The 26,263-nt window shown below is 40.5% G+C and overlaps 1 protein-coding gene across 2 annotated transcripts in view; it reads right to left on the bottom strand.

The window, feature by feature from the left end:
* Nucleotides 1-26,263, bottom strand: part of afap1 (actin filament associated protein 1) — a 276,239-nt gene that overhangs the window by 103,209 nt on the left and 146,767 nt on the right. For both annotated transcript variants that reach the window (XM_043698373.1, XM_043698382.1), the window contains exons 3-4: nt 21,559-21,656; nt 4,355-4,466 (exon numbers count right to left, since the gene is read on the bottom strand). In XM_043698373.1, coding sequence (XP_043554308.1) covers nt 4,355-4,466; nt 21,559-21,656 — 210 coding nt within the window. The remainder of the gene's footprint in view (nt 1-4,354; nt 4,467-21,558; nt 21,657-26,263) is intronic.

Raw genomic sequence — 26,263 nt, 5'->3', positions numbered from 1 at the left:
TCTGCCACTTCTCTGCCCTAGCCTGTCAAAATCCTTTGCAGTTTCCCCATTTTCTCATCACTACCTGTCCCTCCACCTATTTTTGTGTCATCTGCAAACTTAGCAACAGTGCTCTCAGTTCCTTCATCAAGATCATTAATATATTTTGGAAATAGTTGTGGTCCCAGCAGAGACCCCTGAGGAACTCCACTAGTCTCTGGTTGATGTCTTGAAAAAGACCCTTTATCCCCACTCTTCACCTTCTGCCAGTCAGCCAATTCTCTATCCATGCCAGTACCTTGCCCCTAACACCGTGGGCTCTTATCTTATTTAGCATCCTCTTATGCAGCAATTTGTCAAAGGTCTTCTGGAAATCCAAATAGATCACATAGATTGGCTATTCTTTGTCTAACTTACATGTTGCCTCCTTGAAGAATCCTAGCAGATCTATCAGGCATGACTTCCTTTTGATGAAGCAATGCTGACTCAGCCCTATTTTTACCATGCACTTCCAGGTATTCTGCAACCTCCTCCTTAATAATGGATTATAAAATTTTACCAATGAGAGGTCAAGCTAACCGACCTTTAGTATCCTGTCTTCTGCCTCCCGTACTTCTTACAATGGGGGGTTACGTTAGCCATTTTCAGTCCTTTAGGATCTTCCCTGACTCCAGTGATTCCTGAAAGGTCACCACCAATGCCTGCACAACCTCCTTGGCTATCTCCTTCACAATTCTGGGGTGTAGTTCATCTGGGTAGTTTATCCATCTTTCAAAATTCCCCAACACCTTCTCCTTAATGATGGCTACTCCACTCATCTCTGCCTCCAACTCTCTTGAAGTTCTACTGTGCTGCTGGTGTCTTCCACTGTGAGGAATGGTGTAAAATTCCTATTTGGTTCCTCCACTATTTCTTCGTTCTCCATTATTACTTCTCCAGCCTCATTTTCCTACAGAAGGTCCACTCTTATCTTTCATTATTTCTAAAACATACTATTGCAATCTTCTTTCACATTACAAGCTGGCTCACCCTCATAGTTCTAATTCTCCTTGCCATTACCTGTATTCCTTTTTTAGTTACCCTGTGCTGTTTTTTAGAGGCTCTGACATTTCAGCTAACTTAAATTTACCTGCCTAAATACAGACACCTCAACAACTCCTCTCACAGGGCCCTCCCTGTCTGGTCCAGTTAAATCCATCCACAGGAGAAAGTGAGGACTGCAGATGCTGGAGATCAGAGCTGAAAATATGTTGCTGGAAAAGCGCAGCAGGTCAGGCAGCATCCAAGGAGCAGAAGAATCGACGTTTCGGGCATAAGCCCTTCTCTTCAGGGAGGACTGTTTGTTTAGTGTATGGATTCTTCTGTGGATGAAGAACAGTAGAGGTCCTTTGCAGGTATGTGAGAGTGTTGTCCTGAGCTGGTTTAGGTCAAATTGCAGGGCACATGGCTGCAAGCGTGGAGCGGAGGATCTGGAGGGACGTCTGTTGCTGGAGGCTTCGGATTTGTAGGTACTGGTTGTCCTGGTTGGGTCCAAATTTTGTTGTTCGGAACGTAGTCCAGAGTCCATGCGGGGTCAGTCGGTTCTGTAGGCAGGTGCTGAGGAAGGAGATGTGGCTGTGGTAGCGAGTCTGTTTGAGAACGTGGCTGAAGAGCTTCTGTGCAGAGGAGATGACCTGGGGTGTGCAGTGAGAGAGGGACTCACTGAAATCTTTGTAGAGGAACGAAGAGAGCTTCTTCAAGGAAGGCATCCTTGCAAGAGGATTCGCAGTAGGTTAAAATCTTCCTGAAGAAGGACTTATGCCCGAAACATCGATTCTCCTTCTCCTTGAGTGCTGCCTGACCTGCTGCGCTTTTCCAGCAAATCCATCCACACCTTATTTCATCTTCATCACTGATTCTCTACCCAGGCTGTACTGCCTCTCAATGTTACTGGAGGCAGAGTATTGAACATTGGAGTACTAAAATATCTATAACCTTGAAGTCATCCAAAATCTGCTGTCCGTATGTTAACGTGCATCTATCACTTCTGTGCTTGCTGATCCGCACTGGCTCCCAATCAAACAGGATTTCAATATTTTTCCCAAATCACTCCACGGTCTCACCTGTCCTGCAAATCCACGACTCCGAGATACCTGCACTCCTCTACTGCAGGCTTTTCAAGCACACTATTTTAATTGCTCCGGCAATATCTCGGCCGAAGCTTTGGAATATCTTCCCTAAGCTCTCCATCACATGTTCATCCTAAAACCTCCTTTTCATTAAGGTTTTGATCATCAGACGTTATATTTCCACTTGTGGTGGAGTGTCATATTTCATTTTATAATACTTTTGTTAACCCAAATAGATCCTATCTTTCCCTGCATTTTTTTAGTTTAATTATCTTTGTTGCACGTCCACTCTGTCCTCCTCTCCTCACCTCTTTTTCCAGTTTATTTTTGACTGCATTGTTCCATTTCAGCTCTTGTGGTGGACAGAAGCGTTTAATCTACTTTGCTTCTAGTTCCCAACCTCCTCCTTCATATCATCTACACCTGAGTCATCACTTCACTTCTCTCGATTTCCTGGACTCTTATTATTGACAAGAGACTGTCAACCAAAATCCAAAATAAATTCACACATTCCAAATGTCTCAACTGCACTTCCTCATCTGCTTCTTGTAAGGACTTTCAGCTGTTTGGTCTCTGCCACAATGCAAACTTGTAACACCAGCATTTTCAATACATTGTCCTTTTTCTTCAAATGGAGAATTTCATCCCTAGACTCCTGCCCTCACCTGTGGTTCATTTCCTGCTCCTCTGCTGTCACTCCTTCCATTCCCCTCCCCAAATCAAAATAAGATTCTTCTTGTTGTCACTTTCTATCCACCAGCATTCACATCCAAGTAGTTATCCTCCACCATTTCAGCCACTTGCAATGCAATGTCATATACTCCCTTCACTTTCCTTTTTGGGACTGTTTCCTTTGCAATGCCCAGGTTCTCTTCTCCATTCCTCCATCACCTCTATCTGCTCCATGCCACTTTCCCATACAAGCACAAGAGATACAACACCAGCCCTTTTACGTCCTCTCTTCTCAATGTCCAAGGTTTCAAATATTCCTTTCAATGGAAACAGTGTTTCATTTGTACTTGTTTCAATTTAGTATACTGCTGCTTTTGCTAATCGGTGCGTTCTTTTCTACTCTGCTTTGTGGAACACTTCAGTTCATGTGACCCCAAGCTTCCAATTGTCTGACTTTTAGCTAGCTGCTTCACTCCCACTCTTGACCTCAGCATTCTTACACTGTTCAAATGAAGTTCAACATGATCCAGAGGGTCATTTTATGATTTGGCATTTACAACCCTGTCAACTCAATATTGCCTTAAATGAATTCAATCATAACCTCTTGATTTTGTTTTCAGATAGCAGCTGTAACAATTCAGCATGTTTCCATGAATGCTTCCTCGTGCCAATTTTTTCATTACTTTACATTACATCAAGATTGAGATTGTCATGAAGGACTCTTCTCCTCAAACTCTCCCCTTGCCTAAGACAAAGTGACCCTTAGGTTAAAGCATCACTAGTCATGTCTATCTAATGAGAGGGCACAACTATAGTCTGGTAAGACTACAGTGACTTTACTTTTACCATTAACACCCCACATCTATCTTTCAGAATTATCTGTTGCCATCATCTCTCCAGCTAGCCAACCCAGCAATAATCTTCCCTTTTGACTTTGTTCTCGTCTCTACCTTTTCCCTGCCTCTGCATTGGTTTTAAACCTGTTATATTCCCAAATCCCCCCATTTCTGAATCTCTCTTCATAGGTGCTACCACATCCACTGCGTATTTTCAAAAAATTCAGATTTCAGATTTCCAGAATCCACAGAATTCCTCTCTAGAAAATTTTATTTTTATATTGTCAAAATTAATATCTTTATAAACAGTCTAATTACACTTTGAAATCACTCAGTGACTATTTCATACTTTTACAAAACTGTATTGTAGAGTTAGATGCTGTTCCACAGTTGTGAACTTTTCAATACAGGAATAATTTAGGTGCTGTGGGATAATGATTTTTGCATAATATCCAATAACATCAGATTAATCATAGTCTAATCTCTGTATTTTTGGAAATTTTGTCTTTTGTTCTTTCTTCTTTAGATAAAACCTCAAAAATAAAAGTATTTCTGCCCTATATGCAAGACTCAAATGTTCTCAAAAAGTGTTATACCTTGTTTTCCAGCATTCACATGTTAATTTGTGCTAGAAGTCCACTGCACATTTTTTAAGGGTGTGCAGAATAAATGTTTCCTTTATTGAATCCTCAAAGGATTAAACAAAGCATTTGAGAAAATAAGTGTTTCTCTTGACACCTCACAATAATGTGCATTTACCTCGAGAAGTGATGTATTCTGGAGCTTTTCCTGGACTCAATGGCACCGCTTCCTCATAATAGCCTTCAGGCAAGGAAGACGTTGGCAGAGGTGGTGGACTGTTTTCTAATGGCTGAAGGACAAAACATTATTAAATAAATGTTTCCATCAAACTCTTGCCATTCATTAAACACTGCTGAAATGTCTTCCTATAGAATACAGAGTATATAGAAAATTAGCTTCTCAAAAGCACATTTGCAATTACTTGCTGAACTCAGTTCAACTATACTTGGATGAGTATCAAATATGCATTGCTTAAACTTGAATCAACAATTTGGTCAAAAAACCTCAGAAAGAGATATGTCTATGACAATGGATGTTCGCCAGTCATTAAGGATGAGGTTTCTAAATTCTTGGAAGAGCAGGGTCAGATTAGAACAAGTCAACATGGATTTAGTAAGGGGAGGTCGTGCTTGACAAACCTGTTGGAATTCTTTGAAGAGGTGACAAGTAGGTTAGACCAGGGAAACCCAGTGGATGTCGTCTATCTAGACTTCCAAAAGGCCTTTGATAAGGTGCCACACGGGAGGCTGCTGAGCAAGGTGAGGGGCCATGGTGTTCGAGGTGAGCTACTGGTATGGAATGAGGATTGGCTGTCTGACAGAAGGCAGAGAGTTGGGATAAAAGGTTCTTTTTCGGAATGGCAGCCAGTGACAAGCGGTGTCCACAGGGTTCAGTGTTTGAGCCGCATCCGTTCACGTTATATATTAATGATCTGGATGAAGGGACTGGGGGCAATCAAGCGAAGTTTGCGGATGATACGAAGTTAAGTAGACAGGCAGGTAGTACTGAGGAAGTGGGGAGGCTGCAGAAGGATCTAGACAGTTTGGGAGAGTGGTCCAGGAAATGGCTGATGAACTTCAAATGTGAGCAAATGTGAGGTCTTGCACTTTGGAAAAAAGAATACAAGCATGGACTACTTTCTAAACGGTGAGAAAATTCATAAAGCCAAAGTACAAAGGGATCTGGGAGTGCTAGTCGAGGATTCTCTAAAGGTAAACATGCAGGTTGAATCCATGATTAAGCAAGTGAATGCAATGTTGTCATTTATCTCAAGAGGGTTGGAATATAAAAGCACCGTTGTGCTACTGAGACTTTATAAAGCTCTGGTTAGGCCCCATTTGGAGTACTGTGTCCAGTTTTGGTCCCCACACCTCAGGAAGGACATACTGGTACTGGAGCGTGTCCATAAGGGGAGATCTAATAGAAGCTTACAAGATAATACATGGCTTGGAAAGGGTGGACGCTAGGAAGTTGTTTCCGTTAGGCGAGGAGACTAGGACCCGTGGACACAGCCTTAGAATTAGAGGGGGTAAATTCAGAACAGAAATGCGGAGACATTTCTTCAGCCAGAGAGTGGTGGGCCTGTGGAATTCATTGCCGCAGAGTGAAACTGTTGAACTCACTCTGTAGCTTTTCAGACTGTAGATTATTCAAACAATTTGGTGCTGTTCCTCAAGTTTACAGCTTCACTGGCACAGATTGGAGGTTGACGATAGGAACATCAGAGTGGATATGAGACAAAGAAATAAAATTCTAGACTTCTGAGTCACACTTGCGGATAAACAAAGATACTTTGCAAAGTCGCCATCCAATTCATATGTGGTCACTCAAATGTAGGGAAGATTGTACCATAGACAAGAAATGCATTCAAAATTGAAAAATGTGTCAGTAAATCACTTCCATTCAGATGGACAGCATGCAAAGGGTAAGTATTGCTTCTCCTACACATGCATAAAAAGTTACCATGAATGAAGAATGGTAGGGAAAATGATGGAAAATCATCCTTTCAGAATGAAATGTGTTGGAGAAGATGATGAGGGCATTCATAGAAGTGCTGTAAATGCTAGCATTGAAATTGGCTTCATCAGAACACTTTTGATGAACGCTGACAAATCAGAAAAAAAATCCTTGCAGGCTAAGAAGAATTTAGTCAAGGTTTTTGGGGGCCAATGGTATTATGGAGGATATTGACTGTTGATATCTCCATTTCAGGTATAGGCTCAGTCAAGGATGTGCAGGATAGGGTTGGTGATAGACTTCGTGAATACAAGTGAAGGGTGAAAATCGGAAGCAACACTGATGGAATTTCCTGGATTGAAGTGAGAACTGTAAATAGTACCTACACAGTCTAATAGAAGAAGGTGAATGAGGGGACCTGAAATGATAGGTGCAAAGAATATGCTGCATATCGCAAGAATGTAGACAAACAAATCCAAGAACAATTCCCACTGTATTTGGAAGTAGTAAGTGGAGTGGTGTAATTTATTAATGTAAGACCAAGCTCATTCAGAGGAAGGAAGCCAGTTGTAGTTGAGAACTGAATGAGTCTCAATTGAGAGCACTCAGACCATCCTGGTGAGGGATGGAGGTGTAGAGAGATTGGGTATCCATGGCAAGAAAACTGTATAAAATGCAGGTTATCAGAAAATTAGTAACATATTTAGGGAGAGACTGGACAGGGGATAGAAAGGAAAAGTACAAGGATAAAATTAGTTCCACGAGACAAGAACAGGCTGTTGGTAGGTCATGGGACAAACATCTGGACATAAATGCAGAGCAAACACCGGGTTACTATCTGCACATAATTGTAATGATGCATGGAAATACTTAGTACATTCTTGAAACCCGTTACATTCTCTAGAAAATAATAACTTTCCCTTTCATTACTGCTGCATTCTCATGTGACTTTTTAAACTTAGATTGTCTGTTTTACAGCCTCATTAGCAAACAAGAAACAGAAAGAGAAAACGTTGACAAAGCCAGCATTTAATATACTTTGGGAAAACTATAACTCACTTTCATGTGACTTACAATGGTTAGCCAATACCATTTACAGTACTGAAATAAAATGTCCTGATCAAAAATCTTCAGTATCCAGTCTATAGTTTGAAACCTTCTTCAGATATGAGGAACATAGTCACTGCATACAAACGTAGATACGTGATCCTTCCTGCTACTTAATCAAACTCAACATTCATTTGTGTGTTTTTGTTAACTTTCTATTTTTTGATGAAGTTGGAACACTCGTCACTGAGAATACACACCCACTTTTACACTGAGGTGTACAGGTTCTCCTTTGCCTCCTGTGAATTATTTATTGCCACAACCTCGGGACTATAGGATAAGTTGCCTATTGTAGACCACACTAACATTGATCTTAGCCAGTCATCAGATCACATGGCAGAATAGCATGGTGGAAACAGTGTGACTTCCTACAACATTACATCACTGCACAATCTGAGTCATTTCTGGAAGAAATAATCTTCACAATTCTTACTAAAAAGTGGAAGTATGTGGTGTTGTGACGATTGACACTTTCCCACTTGGTCAGAGTCTATTGACAGTTACAAAAATATCTCACCTTCAAACAACCATCAAGTCACTGTCCATTTTGGATGTGGAGGCAACACTACAATTAGAATACAGTTTGACACCACCTAACCTTTCAAAGATGTAATGTTGAAAGATTTTTTATTCAGAAATCGGCTGTATACTGGAAAGCTGATTAGCAGTTTTGATTGGTTGTTAGCATTTATATCTTTAACAATTAGCAGGTTGCAGGTTCAAATTCCGTGACAATTTCAAGTCTGTGATCTTTGCTGAACCTCAGTGTAGTGCAGAGACAGTGCTCTCCTCCAACAGAAGAAAGAACTGTACTGAGATGCAAAATACTCCACAACAGAAAAAGTTATTTCCATTACTCAATCATTTATGTGTTAAAAATCATATTTGGACTGAAGATAACACACATTGAACCACTTCTTGTCTGATCTATAAATTATCTCCATGCCTGTGGGTAGCTTGTTAGTTGTGTGGTGCGGTACTGCAGTGTGGAAGACAGAAGAGAACTGGGGGAAAAGGCCCAGCCTTATTCTTATGGGATTTGTGGATAAAAGGACATTGCCACCATTCCTCTCTCAACTTGACTGGGTCAAAGGGCACATGTGGTTTACAGTAGTTGAGGAACGACCAGAACTGAGTTTTAAAAAGAGCCAGCACTAATCTTAAACAAGATGTACTGTATTCCATGATAGCAATTAAGTTCAAGATACATTGACCAGTAAGATAACTGGAAGACAATTAACTCCTTTAAGATCTCGAGCTACTCTCCCCATTTTCCCACCTGTAGGACCACAAGATACAAGATCAGAATTAGACCATTCTGCCCATCAAGTCTGTTTCACCAATTAATCATCTCATTTCATTCTCTTGTCTTCTCTCTGAAGATCCCCTTACAAATCAAGGATCTATCTACCTCTGTTTTAAATAAATGCAATGACTTGGCCTCCACAGCCCTCTGCAACACACTATGGCTGAAGAAATTCCTCTTCAGCTCAGTTCTAAAGCTTTGTTCCTCTACTTTGAGGCTATGTCCTAAGGTCCTAGTCTCTCCTTCTAATGGAAGCATATTTTCCATATCTACTCTATGCATACTCTATCCTTTCAGTATTCTGTAAATTTCAACTAGATTCCAGCCCCCCCCCGCCAACCTTCTAAACACTATCGAGTACTGACTCAGGGTCCTCAACCACTCCTCATTTGACAAATCTGTTACCTCAGGATCATTCTTATAAACCTCCCTCGGACCCCCTCCAACGCCAGCATATCCTTCTTCAGGTACAGGGCCCAAATCTGCTACATTATTCCAAACGTGGTCTGACCAGAGTCTTATACAGTCTCAGCATTAAGTGTCTACTCATTCTAGCTCTCTTGAAATAAATGATCACATTTTATTTGTCTTCCTAACTGCTACACAAACCTGCATGTTAACTTTGAGAGAATCCTTACTTAAATATTCAATTCCACTTGTAATAGAGGTTAACGTCTTGATAAAGTGCTGTACCTGCTTACTAACATTTTGTGTCATAAACACCAGAATATTCAAATCCCTCAGTTCCTCCGAATGCTACAGTCAGTAATACTGCTTTTTCACTCTTCCTGCCAAAGCGAACAACTCCAGATTTTCCCAATTTTATTCCACCTACCAGACTTTTGGCCACTCACTCAACCTATCTATCTGCAACTTCCTTATGTCTTCTTCATTACACACTGTCCAACCAATCTTTGTCATCTGCAAATTCAGCTACTGTGCCTTTGTTCCCCTCATCTAAGTAATCGATTTGAAACACAAATCATTGAGGCCCCAGCATAGAACTCTATGGGACTCCACTTAACACGTCCTGCCAAACAGACAAAGACTAATCTATGCATACCCTTTTCTATCAGCCAGCCAAACTTCTATCTATGCTATAATGTTATCCTCATAACATTCGTAGTAGGATCAGATCCCTCCTATTGGATTTTACAAAATATGAAAAAGAACCTCAAAACCCACATATCTAGTGCTGTAAATAAAAGCCAACCCACAGCACAAATACACAGAGGTTAAGTTCAGACAGTGGCTCAGCGTGAGGGATTCAACATTATCTCATGATAGCAGTCATGGGAACACCGCAAGCCAGGCAGCATCAGGAGGAAGCAGAGTGGTGAGGTAGTAATAGGAGAATACAAATGGTGGGTATGACCACTTTGGTCGATGAGAGGAATTAATCTAGCCTCGGTATCCTTCATTGCCATAGTGAATCAGACCACAAATTGGAGAACACCACCTAATTTTCCGCCTGGGCAGCCTACAGCCCAGAGGATTCAACATTGAGTTCTCCAATTTCAAATAACCTTCCCACCTACCCCCAAACTCCCTTTCCAGCCCCACCCCTCCCTTTGGTTCTTCTGACCGACCCTTCCTTCCAGTTACCAAAGGGATTCTTTCCTCCCATCGACCAACCAAGTCGTACCCACCACTTGTGTTCACCTATCACTACTTCACCACTCCGCTCCTCTCCCCACCCATAACCCTTTCCCATCCTTTTTATCTGCAGCTCTCCCCACCCCCACCTCCAGACCTGAAGAAGGGTTATACCCAAAACATCGACTTCGCCGCCTCCTGATGCTGCCTGGTTTGCTGTGTTCTTCCAGTCTCCTGCTTGTCTACTTTGGATTCCAGCACCTGTAGTCTTTTCTTGTCTCTAACCATGTTAGCAGTCAGCCAATAGTGCAGGGAAATGCCGTTACCTTCCACTACAAGAGCAACCCCGTGACTGATCACGGAATACAATAGTAACAATAGCCAGGTTCCAATACTATGACGTGATCACATTGAGAAGAGAAGTGGATAGTGTAAACCTTCACTCAACTGGGGGGCAGGTTGTTGTTGTTATATCATCATGTCCAAACAACAGGAGAGATATTTCAAGCTATGGTGAACTGATCATGTTGTCCGGACTGGTTTGTCAGTGGAAAAGGGCTGGATTGTTTCACTGATCATACTTGGCTGGACTGTGGGTGAAATATACCAAAGAGTATTAGTTCTCAGATCCTCTGAACAACAGGAAAATGTCTGATGTGGTTGTGATCTGTTTGACATGAATCATTCTAAAAAGGGACAACATTTTAGCAACTTCTTGCTACAGTCAGAAGGAGGGTCAAGATTGGTCACTCAGACACTGATCTACAATCAAGATGGATCAGCCTTGTTGGGGATGGTAAAATTTCCAGCCAAACTGTAGTGATCTTGGACTGGAAGGGTCTGTGGTCATGGAGGGTCAGGAACATTCAGTTTGGCTTGTGGATCTACAGTGTTCATGAAAAGGAAGAACCATACAAAGGACTAAGTTATCAGCCAATCCTGAGGGACTCTCAGCAGGGAGATTAAGCTGACCTAAAGAGTACTGGGTTTGAATAGATATATTTGAGCCGAAATGAGGTTTCGTTAGTGGTTTTGTTATGGAGTTGGAATTGCTGACACCATTTTAGACCAACTTAAATACCTGTAGAAACTCATCCTATCTATTTTTACATTCCTAGCTAGCCTTTCATACTCTATTTTCTTCCCATAATTAACCTTTTAGACATTCTTTGTCATTCTTTATATTCTGACCAGCCACTTACCTGCACAGTTTGATGCTTTCCTTAATTCTTTAGTTAACAAATGATGGTGCACCAGGAGAAAATGAGGACTGCAGATGCTGGAGATCAGAGTCGAAGGCTCTGGTGCTGGGAAAGCACAGCATCCAAGGAGCAGGAGAATCAACATTTTGAGCATAAGCCCTTCATCAGAAAGGTGGTGGACCATCCACTTAGAATTTTCCTCTATCCTAGAAACAGGTACTTTCTAAATCAACCTGTTTAGATATGTTATTATACATCTGCCATTGAATGGGTACGACTTGAACTCAGGCCTCTTGGTTCAGAGGCAGGGACACTATCACTGCACCACAAGAGACCCCCAAATATCTAATTCCATTAACTTCTACACACAGAAGGAAGAACATACCTTTCGAGATAATAATACAGCAACTTATACCGATTTTTCATGTCCTGAAAATAACCCTTTAAATGTCTGCAACTGCTTCCTTATTGATCTATCACAAGCTTAGTATACCTGTTCCTTGAAGAGCTTCATATACCACAATGTCATGATTAGTTTGCTGATCTATAATGCAGCTCCCACTTGTTTAAAAAGGCTGACAGAAGTTCAAACTGATTGGACAATTTCAAGGGCAGACAGTCCTTGCTTCCCTCTGGGCTCTTTACCTGCCTCAATTACAGTTACATTCTCCTGCCCCAACCACTGACCAAATCAGATATTATCCTGACTGCCGTGCTGCATCCTGCTACAAAGAATCCAGGTAACGTTCCCCTTTCCTGTTGTGTCACCGTGTCTGTAGTTCAGCTCACTGCTCAAACTCAGGACTGAAGCTGCTTGAACTTCAAACACTTACAACAGACATGTTTGCCCTGGATCACAATGGTATCTGGGAGCTCCTGCATGCTTCAGTCTTGACATCAGCTGAACTTCCATGCTTAATGAGTTTTATGTACTTAATTATATTATTCATTTACTTATGTTGCATTGTATATTGTTTATTAACTTTATCACCAACTGTCAACAATATTAAAATGCAATTCCCACTTACCATAAAGAGCTAGCCCCTTTACGTGGAATATGGAAAGAATCAATGCTAATCAGGTCCAATGAATCTAGCTCTGTCTTTAACTTGCCTGTGTGGGTGTTTAAAAATATGTGTTGCTGGAAAAGCGCAGCAGGTCAGGCAGCAAAGGAACAGGAAAATCGACGTTTCAGGCATAAGCCCTTCTTCAGGAAGAGCTCTGATTTTTAAGCTATGATCTCCAGCATCTGCAGTCCTCACTTTCTCCTGTGTGGGTGTTGCTGACTCCCTGCCACAGGGTCCTCAAATTACCTGCTCCTCTCAGTGATGATGCCGCCACATTTTCCTCAACCCATCTGCTCCTCTCACCATCAATACCATGTACATTTGTAGCAAAATCTCCATGTTTTTATACATCATCCTCCTTACAGTAAAAGGCAAAATTCCATTTTGCCTTCTTACTTGCTGTATCTTCATGCTTCTGTTTTGTCTTGCATCTACAAGGACACAGATCCCTCTGTACCACAGCATTCCAAAGTCTCTCAATTTAATAAATACCTTGCTGTTCTACTCCTCCAATGGGTAAAATGGGTATGTGCACATTTATCCACAACCTCCATAGGCCAAATTCACTCATTTAACCTATTTATATCCTTTTGCAGACATTTCATGTTAAACTGACAACCTGCCTTCCTACCTCTCTTTGTACTATCGACAAAGTTTACTTCAATGTACTGTGCCCTTTCATTCAAGTCCTTGCTAGAAAGGTAAATTATTGAGGCTCCAGCACTGATCTGCATGGCAACCCCCAGTTAAAGCTTGGCAAGCAGAAAATTATCAATTTATGCAGGTTAGCAAGGAAAAGGACATAAAGGAGACATGCAGTCCTACAGCCATTACGAAGAGCAGACATTGGGTTTACCCTGGTTGTGAATTGTATTTGGAAGAAGAGTGAATATTAGGCTTTTTAGAAAAGCATTGATTTAATTATAAGTAATTATGGGCCAGTTTTTTTTTGCACCCTTCCCTCTGACCTATACTGCTGTGAATTGAAGTCCACATTAGGACTTGAAAATAAAATTGTAAGTTTATGCTCCATGCAGAACTGATGAAAGTATTGTCTTGTCAGCTATATTTTAAAGCAAGACTCCACTTGCTTTTTCAGGTATACATAAAATATTCCATGGCACTATTGCAAAGAAGAGCAAGACTGTTATTCCTAGCATTTGTGCCAATAGTTAACTTTAAAACAGGTTATTTGATGTTTTTGCATGAATTTGTTCTGGGTAACATGATTGCAGTGTTTCTTATATTACAAGTGTGAGAATATTGGCTGTAATGCACTTACAGATGGTCATAAAAGGTGCATGGAAAGTGCATCTCTTTCTTTCTGTTGCAATGTTTCAACCATTACATTTTTTTAAAGAAAGGATTAGAACATTATGGTATTTTGAGACAGTACAATGGGAGGGGAATGGAGTCTAAAACTAGGAGATTATCAATACAATGTAGATTTCAGGATGAATGCATCCAAAGCCTGGTCAACATGTAGGTTAGGTAGATTGGCAAAGTTTAACTCATCATCCAAACAGATGATCTGAATGGGTACACAAAGTGGTACATTTTCAGTAAGGAATCTTGGTGAACAGGAGCATAGATTGCAGACCTGACTGCAGATGTTAACATACCAAAATTGTGTCACTTCTGATTTTCTAATTGCTAAAATATAACATTTTATGAAATGTAGTAGTTTAAATAACCAGTTGGTCTGAGTCAGCCTCTAGACATTCCTTAAAGGAAATGTAAGAAATATTGCTGTGGATGTTTGGATGATTACAGTGACTCTGCTATTTACAGCAATGTCTGTGCATAAGAGATTATTATTTCCTGTATAGGGAGGTTAATGTATTATTTCTCTTTATTCAGACATAGGCAGAGATGGTTGAACTGGGAACTTATGACCTTCTGCATGTTTTTAGGAGATCATAGCAGCATGTCCCAGTAGGCTGCAGGGTTGTATGAATAGGCCATTGTCAGATAAATTATTATGATGTGTACTCAACTGGAGTTCTTCTCAACTCCACAGTCTAATTGCACTACAGTCTTTAAATGACAAAGTCCAGTTTATATTTAAAAAGTGCTCCTTCCAGGAATGAAAAGCATCTTTCAATAAACAACCAGCTTAAGAAAAAACATGTTAAAACCAAATGAAGATGTGTATTTTTCAATAACAAATATTTATTTGCTGATAACTTTCACAGTCACTGGTCTGGCTGAAAACTCTTTATGAATATAATCAAGGTGCCTCTGCAACTGACTATGCAATATTCAGTTCATGGAGGACACAATCGATAAATGGAGAAATGCAGAAAGCGATGAATCTTCAAAAACAAAACTGTGGCAAACTACCACTGGAGGCTAATGATGATGATTAAGGGGTATGAAATTAGGAAAAGGTATCAAGTTCCTAAAATTAAGGAAATTTCAGATTGCAGTAGCAGTATTCACAGAGTTTTGTTCTGGGTCACTGCTATTTTCTGAGTACATCTATGATAAAATTCAAGATATAATGGGTGAGTCTATATAAACATTTGTTGAAGCACACAAGCACTTTTAAATTGGTGGCTGAAGGTATTTGGGAACATGCAAGAACTTGGGTTATGCACTGCTGGCTTATGTGAAGGATAGACATCAAACTTGATTGGTTGGGGTGAATACCTTGTTTCACATTGAATTTGTGCGCAATTCTTTACTTTGCCTCTGCTAGATGCGTCATGAATTGGCTCAGTCAAGAAATACGTAAATGGTTCATAACAGAACAGGCAGTCTATAGTGACTGCAATTCCATGATTCATACAAGTAACCTGCTGTTTCAAACAGGTGTTGAACACCTTGTGCAAGGAGTCCGTTGGAAAATTAGCCATTCTATTCTTGTGAGCAAATAGACATAATTCCTGTGAATAAAATCTAATGGAATGTGAACTTTCTTTTTCATTTTATTTTAGATTGCTCAATACTTTCATTCTAAGAAGGTCACTGACAAAGAGGAAAGAACACATGCCAAGAACTGTAAAAGAAACCTCTCCACTCATATGGTTAAATTTAATGTTCATAATATGTTCCATTAGTCTGAAAGTTGTTTAGTCAGGGAAACATTAAATATTTGAATTTTTTTTAGAAAAAGAAATCAAATGACAGACTATTTGAAAAGCGTTTTTTTGAACGATCTTGCAATTCAAAGAGGTTAGTCAAGCAAATGGATGGAAAACACTGATTTCTCCAAGTTTTATCGAATACAGTGAGAGAGGAAATGAGACACAAATGCTGCTCGTCTGACTCAGACCCCATTGGTGTGTTGAGGAATAACGGTGGTGAACCTATACAGCTGGGCGCGTGAGCACCTAGTGCCAACATCAACACAGATGGATCCAATTTCAGTCTCTACAGGGTGTTCTATTCAAAACATTATCAAACTGCTCAGTATGGAAAGACCCTCCAGAATTCTGAAATTGTGTAAAAACATCATTATTACTAAAATAATTGCCTTTGTTACATTGTAATTTTTTCCACATCTTACAATGGTAAGATTACAGCAAACATACTGTAACAGAAAAAGCATTCTTCTTGCACTATTACATTCAGCCCACTAACTGTGATATGCTAGTCACAAACATATATTAGATAGCAGCTCATATAGTCTTAGTTCCAATCAACTAACTTCTCTCTGCATTCATTTTATTGCCAATTAATCTCTTTCTTGAAGGCACTATTTCACAATATTCCATGCTACCAAACAACCTTTTAACTACCAGCTATCAGTAATCATTCTTGTCTAAGTTTAGACAGGAAGGATTTATAAACTAGTATTCATGATATTAAAAAAAACCCCGCAGCAATGAGAAACTAACTGGTACGATGGCCCATTCCCATTCAGTGCACGTTTGGGCCACCACTACATTTGGGGGTGGGAGGGAACAGTGCCATTTTTAGATGTCATGGGCAGCCACATAAAACCCTAAACACCAGGCCTCTCATTTCTTCATGTGGTAGGTAACATATATTTTTAAAAATACTGCTTTACCAAGTCAGGTTCCATAAATAAACTGGCAAGAGGGCCTGTTCCATCTAAATTCTTCAGTAGTTACAAAGCAGCACCTGGCATAAACAAGTTTTTGTTAAAATATGATGTAGAGCCATGAAGAGCAGTGGTGTTTCCCTGTATCTGCAGTCTCTCCATCAATCCACACCACAGCTCCACTACCCTCCCAATGGAGTTACATAGAATCACAAGGATATACAGTACAGAAACGGACCCTTCGGTTCAATTCATCCATGCTGAGCATAGGGTCATAGAGATGTACAGCACGGAAACAGACCCTTTAGTCCAACCAGTCCATGCCGACCAGATATCCCAACCACATCTAGTCCAACCAGCCAGCATTTGGCCCGTATCTCTCTCACTCACACACACACACACACACACACACACACACACAGATTCCTTGTACATATTTCTCCTGTATCTTTAACATATGCCCTTTAGGTTGGACTCCCCTACCCTGGGGAAAAAAAGAATTTGGCTATTCACCCTATCGCCCCCATATAAGAAGTTTATAAACTTCTGTAAGGTCACCCCACAGCCTCCAACATTCAAGAGAAAATAACCCCACCCTGTTCAGCCTCTCCCTATAGCTCAAACCCTCCGACCCTGGCAACATCCTTGTAAATTATTTTGCTGAACTATTTCAAATTAAACAACGTCTTTCCTATAGCAGGGGGAGCAAAGCACCATTTGCATTACTGACAGGAGTTATGTTAAATTTTATTCAGGTGAGTAATCAGCCTGTTCAGCAGCATTACTGCCATCGCAAACAAAACTAAAACACACCAATAACATTTCTACCTCAAAGCAGAAGTTATTTAATGATCAGGGTTTTGACAAACAAACTATTTATTCCAGACTGCAAAAAGAGCTTATTTTTATGCTTGAGACACTTCAATCTTTCTAAGGAGTGGAGGAGGCGGCAGTGGTGAATGGAACCTGCATTCTACTAGAATGTCTCTCCCTTCCCTTCCCTCTGACCCCACTGCCTATTGGGTATTTACTATCCCTTCTGACCTTCAACTCACTGATGCTGAATTTTCTGTACTTAGCAAAGGTTTTTATTTCATCTCATTGCTTCTCTACCTCAATGAATTTTGGGCTAGAATTAAGAATCTATAAAAGGAAAGTGTTGGGAAATAAGTTGAAACCATGTTTTTGCTGCTTGTAGTCATACCTTTCTAAAGTTTCTGCTTCTCTTGTGCATTAGACTTATGATTTATTTTTAAAGAACAACTGCAGTCATGTGTGAATATGCTCCAGTGGTTTCATACCATTTCATTAACCTACCATTGTAACCATTGGCAAAAATCAAAAATATGATCTATCAAGTCAGGTTTCATTTTGGGATCTGATCTGTTGAGTATTGCCATCAACTGGGTTCACAATATCCTGCCTCCTAGTGAGTTTCAGATCTTGGCTCGCTGACTAAAAAAGGTTCTTCCTCACATCCCCATTGCACATCTTGTGCAAAGAAAGTAAAATCTGCCTCCCCTAGTACTTGCACCATCAGCTAATGGAAGCAGCTTTTCCTTCTCTAGTGCCATCAACAGTGCTATAAAGCACCACCTATTTAGCAATAACCTACTCAGTGACTCCCAGTTTGGACTTGCCAGGGCTACTCAATTCCTGACCTCATTACAGCCTTGGTTCAAACGAGGGCAAAAGAGCTCAATACCAGAACTGAGAGAGTGACACCTCTACAGAATAGAATCTGTAGAGCGTGGAACCAGACCATTTGGCCAACAAGTCCACACCAACCCTCCCAACAGCATCCCACCCAGACCCTCCTCTCCCGTAATCCTACATTTCCCATGGCTAATGCACCTAACCTACACATCCCTGAGCTCTATGGGCAATTTAGCATGGCCAAACCACCTAATCTGCATATCTTTGGATTGTGGGAGGAAACCCACGCATACACCGGGGGAATCCACACAGACAGTTGCCAAAGGGTGGAATTGAACCTCAGTCTCTGTTCAGTGAGGCAGCAGCGCTAACAACTGAGCCACCATGCTGCCCTAAGCTCTTGACGTCAAGGCCACATCTGACAAAGTATGGCATCAAAGAACTCAAGCAAAACTAGAATCATTAGTTTGCAGTCATATCTGGCACTTCAGAAGATAGTTGTAGCTGTTGGACGTCAATCATCTCAGTTCCAGACATCTCTGCATGAAGTCCTCAGGGTAGTGTTTTTGGCCTAACCATCTTCAACTGTTTCATCTTTGACTTTCTCTAAAATAGATGGTCAGAAATGGGGATGGTTGCCAATAACTGGTCATTGTGCAGCACCATTCATGACTCCTCAGATACTGGAGCAGTCCATGTTCAAATGCAACAAGGTCTGGACAATATCCAGGCTTGGGCTGACAAGTGGCAAGTAACATTCAAGCCACACAAATGCTCTTGTAAGAGACAATCTAATCAACCCTGCCTTGAAATTCAATAGTGTCCCCATCATTAAATCCCTCACTATCTTGAGGATTACCATTGACCAGAAACTGAACTGTACTTGCCACATAAATACACTGGCTACAATAGTAGTCAGAGGCTAGGAATATTATGGAGAATAACTCACTACCTCTCTCCCCAAGGCCTGTCACCCACAAGGTACAAGTTAGGAGTGTGATGGAATACTCCCCACTTGCCTGGGTGCATGAAGCTCCAACAATACTCAGGAAGGTTGACACCATTGAGGACTAAGCAGCTTGATTGATTGGTATCACATCCACAAGTATTTACTCTCTCCACCACCGGTACTCAGTGGCAGCAGTGAGTACTGTCTACAAGATGCACTGTGGAAATTTACTAAAGATCCTTAAGACAACTCCTTTCAAACCCACAACCACCTCTATCTCGAAGGACAAGGGCAGTAGATACATGGGAACACCACCAGCTGCAAGCTCCCCTCCAAGCCACACACAATCCTGACTTGGAAACATATTGTCATTCCTTCAGTGTTGCTGGGTGAAACTCTTGGAATTTCTTCCTTAATGACATTGTGAGTCTACCTACAGCACATGAATTGCAGTGTTTCAAGAAGACAGTTCACTATCACTTTCTCAAGGACAACTAGGGATTGGCAATAAATATCAGCAATGCCCACATCCTACAAGTGAATAATACAAACTAAACATGTCATAGTTCTGTACATTTCTATCAAATCAACCCCCATCTTCTTTGCTTCGAAGAGAAAAACAAATTCTGCTTCTCCAACATGACATTACCATTTGTAACTAAAAATCCTCACACCTGTAACCAATCTGGTAGATCTCATCTTCATCCACTCAACAGCCTGCACAACTTTCCAAAAATATGATTACTAGAAACTTTTGAGATACAAGTTGAGACCTAATCAGAGCAAAGATTCAATATTAACTTCTGTCCTTTTGTACTCAATATATCCTCCTTAGGAAGGGGCAATCCCATATTTTTCATAAACAGTTTCCCAATAAGTCCCTCCAACTTCAAAGATCTTGGAAGCAAAATTAGAAAACTTCTGCTCTACATTCCTCATCATTACCATTATAAATATAAGATGTGAGAGATATAACAATATCATAGTCCATACATCTCATTTTAACAAGTACAATGGAATGATGAGCTCCATAAGCATTAGTGACAAATAAGGATGTGTCCGATGACTGGAACAATAGTACATCATAGTATTAATAGAATTTGTGTGTGTGGTTGCCAGTGTCAAAACGAGTGCAGGACTAATTGTACATGATAACTAAGTGGAAAGAGCATGAGGAATATAAAAGTTAAGTAACGAATTGGAGATAACATAGTAACTCTACTGGCAGCAGGATCAGAAGCAGGAGAAGGGAATTGCCATATAGCCAGTGACAGGAGATCAGGCAGAAGGCTATCAAAAAGGTATGGGCAAGTGCTTGGGGGGTGGCGGGGGAGTGGCTGGCTGTCATTTTTGTCCAGGAAGTTTGGCAATGAGAAAGAAACACGGATTTGATTCCTTATCACATCTTTAGGGCATGACTAAGTGTTTAACAACTGATTAATGAGTGTTGTGCTTAAAAATGATCTTTTAATTAGATTAATTACCATTTTTTCTTGTTAAAGATTGACACTTTATATACCCAATTTTAAATAACAGGTCTAATGCAGTGTTTGATGAAAAGACTGTGCTATATTAACCTATTCTTAATAGTGTCGTGCCTACTTGTATGACTGCTAAAGCCACTTGACTGACTTCCTCAATGTGTTGTTCTCAATGTCATACCACTACCAATTTCTTTCTGCACTGCTTCCTCTTCCATCTTCTCTTATAAATAAGAGGACAACACGATAAACAATGATTACTCCTAAGATGCTGGGCTTTGTCTCCAACTGCAGTTAATAATTTCACTTATCTCTTCAAGAGTGCCACGATGCTCACAGTCTGAAAGGATTAATACGGAGGACTGCCATAAATACCACCCACAGTAATTGCATCACTTTTTACTTTTGGGCATTGGTGCTTAGGATCCTGGAGAAGTGAAGTCTCTGTTAACTATGCCCATCATATCAATGTAGTTGCTAGCATGCAATTAAATATATATTGTTTACTACAACAAATCTTTCTAGTTAGACGAAGAGGTGTTTTTCTTCTATCCTACTTGATCAAATTGATCCTGTAAATTTCCTCCCCATAATGAGGACAGTACAGAAGCATCTATCATGAGTAGCAGGTCATACAGTATAATGAGTTGGCCGGCCCAGGCAGCAAGGTAAGCAGCAGTGCAGATCCAATTTAACTGCTCACACAACACATGGAATAGACCTTTAGAAAATGTATCAAATTTTATCATCTGAAACAGAACTGAAATCCCTGTCATCCATGTAAGTCATCCATGTTCCATTGGATGTTCAAACTGCTTCTTGCACTCTCACTGAGTAAAGAGACATCTAATAGCAGTAACCAAAAAGAAAACGGAGTAGAATTTTCCTTGACCAAGCAGCATTCCAGGAATTAATATGTAATAAAACTATAAGCCTCTCTTTATAGTTAGGATTTGTTCTTTGGATAACAGTTAGCACAGATACTTGTTGGATAAACATCTCTGTTCAATATATTTAAGCTGTAGTCATGGTAAGAATGAAAGACTACTCACATGCCATGGATGAGGGATCTCAGGTAGAGGAATCTGAGGTGGTGCAGGCACACTGCAAGGTAAGTCATGCTTCTGTGTAGAGTTCTTCATTTGACAGTCTGGAACAAAACAAGCAAAATTGCAGGGAAGTGTGCTATTCATCTGCTGAAAATATTACATTATTCAGTAAATACAAACCCAATAAGAATGTTACAAAATATCAAAATAATCGCCAGTAGAATTTCAGCAATGATAGTTTTATAGTAGAATTGTGATAGATAGCATCAACGCACCATTGTCCAGCACCAGCTCCGTAATGCCTGCTCAGTGATGAGCCATGATATATACATCCTGAAGATCCTGACAAAATGCCACTTTTGAATATTTTGTATAGTCCAAAATCAACTTCTAAAGTTGGCAGAATGTTCATGTGCAATTCTTCTCCATTAAAACAGTAGGTTCAAAAGAATATTTAAATATTTTAGTCTAAGTAGTAGTAACAAATTTAGCACATCTAGCACACAAATAACCAGGCAGAGACAGACAAAGAGAGACAGCAATGAAGCAAAAGATTATCCACTGGGGAAACAGGCAAGATATGAAATGGGTCTTGTGCTTTTTAAAAGTTAGAAAACTGCAAAGGCCCAATCAGCATTGACAAATTTATTACTTTAGACTATTCCCTCAGGACTCAGCCAGGGAGGTAAAGGGCACCCTGTTGTCCAGAGTCTCCAGAAATTTTGTCCAGATTTGCATCTTAAAGAGTGATGTATAATAGTACTGAAGTTCATTAACACAACATCGTAGATGCAGTAACAAGTAATTAAGCCCAACACAACTGGTTTAGTAAATGGGTATTAGGATTGTCTCCAAAAGTGGGAGGAACCATCGTATGGTCAGTCATTATTCATCTCCTGTGGGGCCAGCACGTGAGGTGATCTATCTGGACACATCAGCTTCACTGGTGCTTAGAGCTTTGAGTCTCAGCTCAACGAGTGGATGAAATCCATCACATCACAATAAAAGAAGATGCCCACTCTTCAATTGACATGTTGGAATTCAGAACAACGCTGGGATTAACAGACGATTTACAGTGAGCTGATAACAAACACAAGATAACTGTAATCAGCATGCAGTTTGGTAGGTAGTGCAGTGTCAGTCGCTTCCCTTCAAGAGACCAACTACACCAAGTTTAGGTCACTTGAAAGTAATATACTAGACATTAATTTGGCAGGGGAGACGTTCAGTGGAAATATAGGGCAAGTTGCCGGCTTCACTGCAAGCAACTCATGACTCTTGATAATAGAATATCTTTAACAAATGGTTCAGACATGTTTACACCATTGGCCCCTCAGTTTGTACAGTCAGTTAATTCCATGCATACCTGAGCTCTAACACTGTGCTCCACTAAGGGAGGATAAGACCGCCATCTGAGAATCGTCAACTCAGAAATTACTTACGTACTAGGGGTGACAATGCAAGATCATGACATCGTGATTTGAGACGGATAAATGGGAACATACAGAGACTATTTAAGCTTTGCTACTACCATGAGATTCATGTAACTAACACCTTTCAAAACCTTGTTCTTTCAAAACAAACTATTCCATAAGATATGCTGGAGACATCCAAGATCAGCTGGATTTGATCATTACCAGATACAAATTTCTGAACAGCATTTCCAATGCATGCAGTTGCCGCAGCAGTGACTGCGATATAGATCGCTCTCTATCATGAACCAAGCTTGGAATGCAATGCTGGAAGGTTTTTAAATTAAAGTAGAAGTAATGTCTCTGCATCAACATTAACAATATTGCCCATCCAGATTTTAAAATAAGTTCTTCAACCCAATTAAACAGGTGCATGTTAGCATTCCCTAACAAAACACAAATGTGAAATGAAACATACTTTGATTCACATGTTCAATACCATCCTCCTAACATATGGGAAGTAAAAGCAGAAGAACATCAGCTAGTTCGAAGCCAGCATCACTGTTCTGAACATTCTGAAGAAGTGTCAATGGACCATAAAAGTTAATCTCTCCACAGATGTTGCCAAATCTCTTTAGTTTTTCTAGCAACGTCTGACTTCCAGCATCCAGCAATTCTTTGGTTTTTATTTTGTTCAGTGCAATGAATCTGTCTTTAAAGCTAAGTGATCCACTTTCATTAGTTACAAGTGAGATGCAAGTGACAAAACTCTAACTGCACAAAGCGCCAGTCTAAGTAAAGTTTGACAAACTGTGAGGAGGTGATTATTGGTTACAACTCTGCCAGAATATTCAGATGTACTTTAACACAGGGAATGCCAGGAGCATGAAGGTATCAAAAGGGCAGCAGATCAAAAAGGAGGCAGAAAGTGGGTTCAGTGAAACCAACAGTAGGTGAGGTCAAAATGAACTGCAGTAAACATTTGGAGAGATGGATGGAACATTATTTTGGGCTGTACTGTAAAGCGAACATTGTCTTTAAGAAAGCTCAAGTGCCACAGAAAGTCTAGTTGTCATGAAACAGCTGTGTATTGAACCCCCAGGGAGAATTTTGCAATGCAATTGATTTGCTTGCCAAAAGCAAAGCTCCAGCTGTTGATGTTATACCATCTGAACTCAGCAAGCACAGGAAACTTACACTCCTGAAGTAGTTGCACAAACTTCCCAGTCTCTACTAGAGGGCAAGGGGAGTGCTTCATGATGTGTAATGCAAAGATTGTGACCCTGCACAAGACTAAGGCCAAATGCAGCAACTTTACAGGCATCTTCCTGCTGAGCATCCTAAGAAAAACATTGCTCTGGTTAGGCTGAGGATCTTGGATGAAAGCATCCAACCAGAATCCCAGTCTGGTTTCATAACTGGGGAGATCTACAAATGGCATGATCTTCTCAGTCTGGCAGCTGCAAGACAAAACACCATGAACAAAGGAGGCCATTACGTATTGCCTTCATCAATTTCACCAAGACATTCAACCATGTGAGCAGAGGCAACCTATTTAAACTGGAGTAAATTGTCCTCTTGATAAAGCTGTTGAATGCAATGTCCTCTTTTTACATTAATATAATGGATAAGATCAACTACGATAGGGCAACATCAGAACCCTTTGACAGTGCAGTGAAGTCAAACAGGATTGTGTTCTGGCACCAAGATGTTTTGTTATATTATTCTCTTTGCTGCTATCATGTGTCTTCAGGCTATCTTCAGAGTGGAATCTAATTACATACCAGAATTGCTGGGAGAACGTTCAGTCCTGCCTGCCTGATGTCTAAGCCAAAGGTGGACCAAATCCTTATCAGAGATTTGATCCACACACCATATATCATAACAACATTCCATTCAGTGACAAATTGACAGACTCACATCTATAGAAAGACAGAGTTTGATTTGCCTAGCAGAATAAGTGAGACAAATGTCATGGCCCAGGGTGTTGTTATACCACCATCTATCAACATTGGCAATGTGATGCTGGAGGTTGCTGATATTCTTACATATTGTGACACCACAATCACTGGCAATCTCTCAACATACAAATTCAAAACATGCAGTGAAAAAACTACAGCTATTATTTCCAACAAGAAGGAAAACGTGGAACAACAGGAACCAAACCGAGAATAGTTTTGGGCCTCTTAACTACTGGCACTGGAGACAGTCCAGAAAAGGTTCACTAGGCTGATATTGGGTATAGAGGCCATAGAGGCCTTATGAGAGAGAGGTTAACTAGATTGGGCCTGTACTCATCGGAATTCAGAAGAATGAAAGGTGACCTTATTGCAACATACAAGATTCTTTGGGGACTTGGTAAGGTAGATGTGGAGAGGTTGTTTCCCCTTATGGTAAAGTCTAGAACGGGAGGACATCATTTCAAAACAAAAGGGGTGCACAATTAAAACTGATTAGGAGAAGTCTCTTCTGTCAGAGGGCAGTGAATCTGCAGTATCTTTAATGCAGCAGGCTGGGCTGTTAAGTATATTCAAGGCTGAGATAGATAGATTTTTAATCTGTAAGAGAATCAAGAGGTATAGTGAAAATACGAAGAAAAGTTGAGCATTATCAGATCAGTTATATCCTCATTGAATTGTGGAACACACTTGATGGGCTAAAGGGCCTACTTCTGCTTCTATGTCTTATGGTCTTTTGGTCTTAACTTCACATTTGCATCCCAGTACAGTTTTCTACAGTTGAGAGACCTGGACAACACATGTTGGCAGGAGGAAAGGCTAAGCAGTTTCCATCTTTGCTGCTTCAGATGTATTGTTTGTAGGAAGGTCACCAAATCAGAAGTTCTGGAATGTGCGAATGTAGTCAGCAACATTCATTGCTAAGATAACAATATCCGCACTGGCGAAGTTATATACCCAAAGCCCTTCTTTACTGTGAATGGCCACTGGATTACAACCTCCTGGATATTCATACCTTTCCTACAAGGACAGCTACGCAAGCATATCATGAGGATGGCAGACATAGACACTGACAACTAGGAGACAGTCATTAACAGCTGTGGCCTCTGGAGACTGTTTGGAAGAGGTGAGCAGAAACAAAAAGCTCTACAAATCAAGAAGTACACTCAGAGAAAATCAAGGCGATGTAAATTGTGCACCTCCTCAGTTCACAGTCTTCCTGAACAGGAAATATGTCAGAGAATGCCAAGCCAGAGTCAGGCTTCTGAACTACACCAGACAAAATTAAAAGAGTTGACCACCAAGTCACAAAGGCAAAAGTGAGGACTGCAGATGCTG

This window comes from Chiloscyllium plagiosum, chromosome 1 (assembly GCF_004010195.1).
Source record: "Chiloscyllium plagiosum isolate BGI_BamShark_2017 chromosome 1, ASM401019v2, whole genome shotgun sequence".
Taxonomy (NCBI): Eukaryota; Metazoa; Chordata; class Chondrichthyes; order Orectolobiformes; family Hemiscylliidae; genus Chiloscyllium; species Chiloscyllium plagiosum.
The sequence above is the reverse complement of the archived record's forward strand: the minus strand, read 5'-3'. Positions and strand labels throughout refer to the sequence as shown.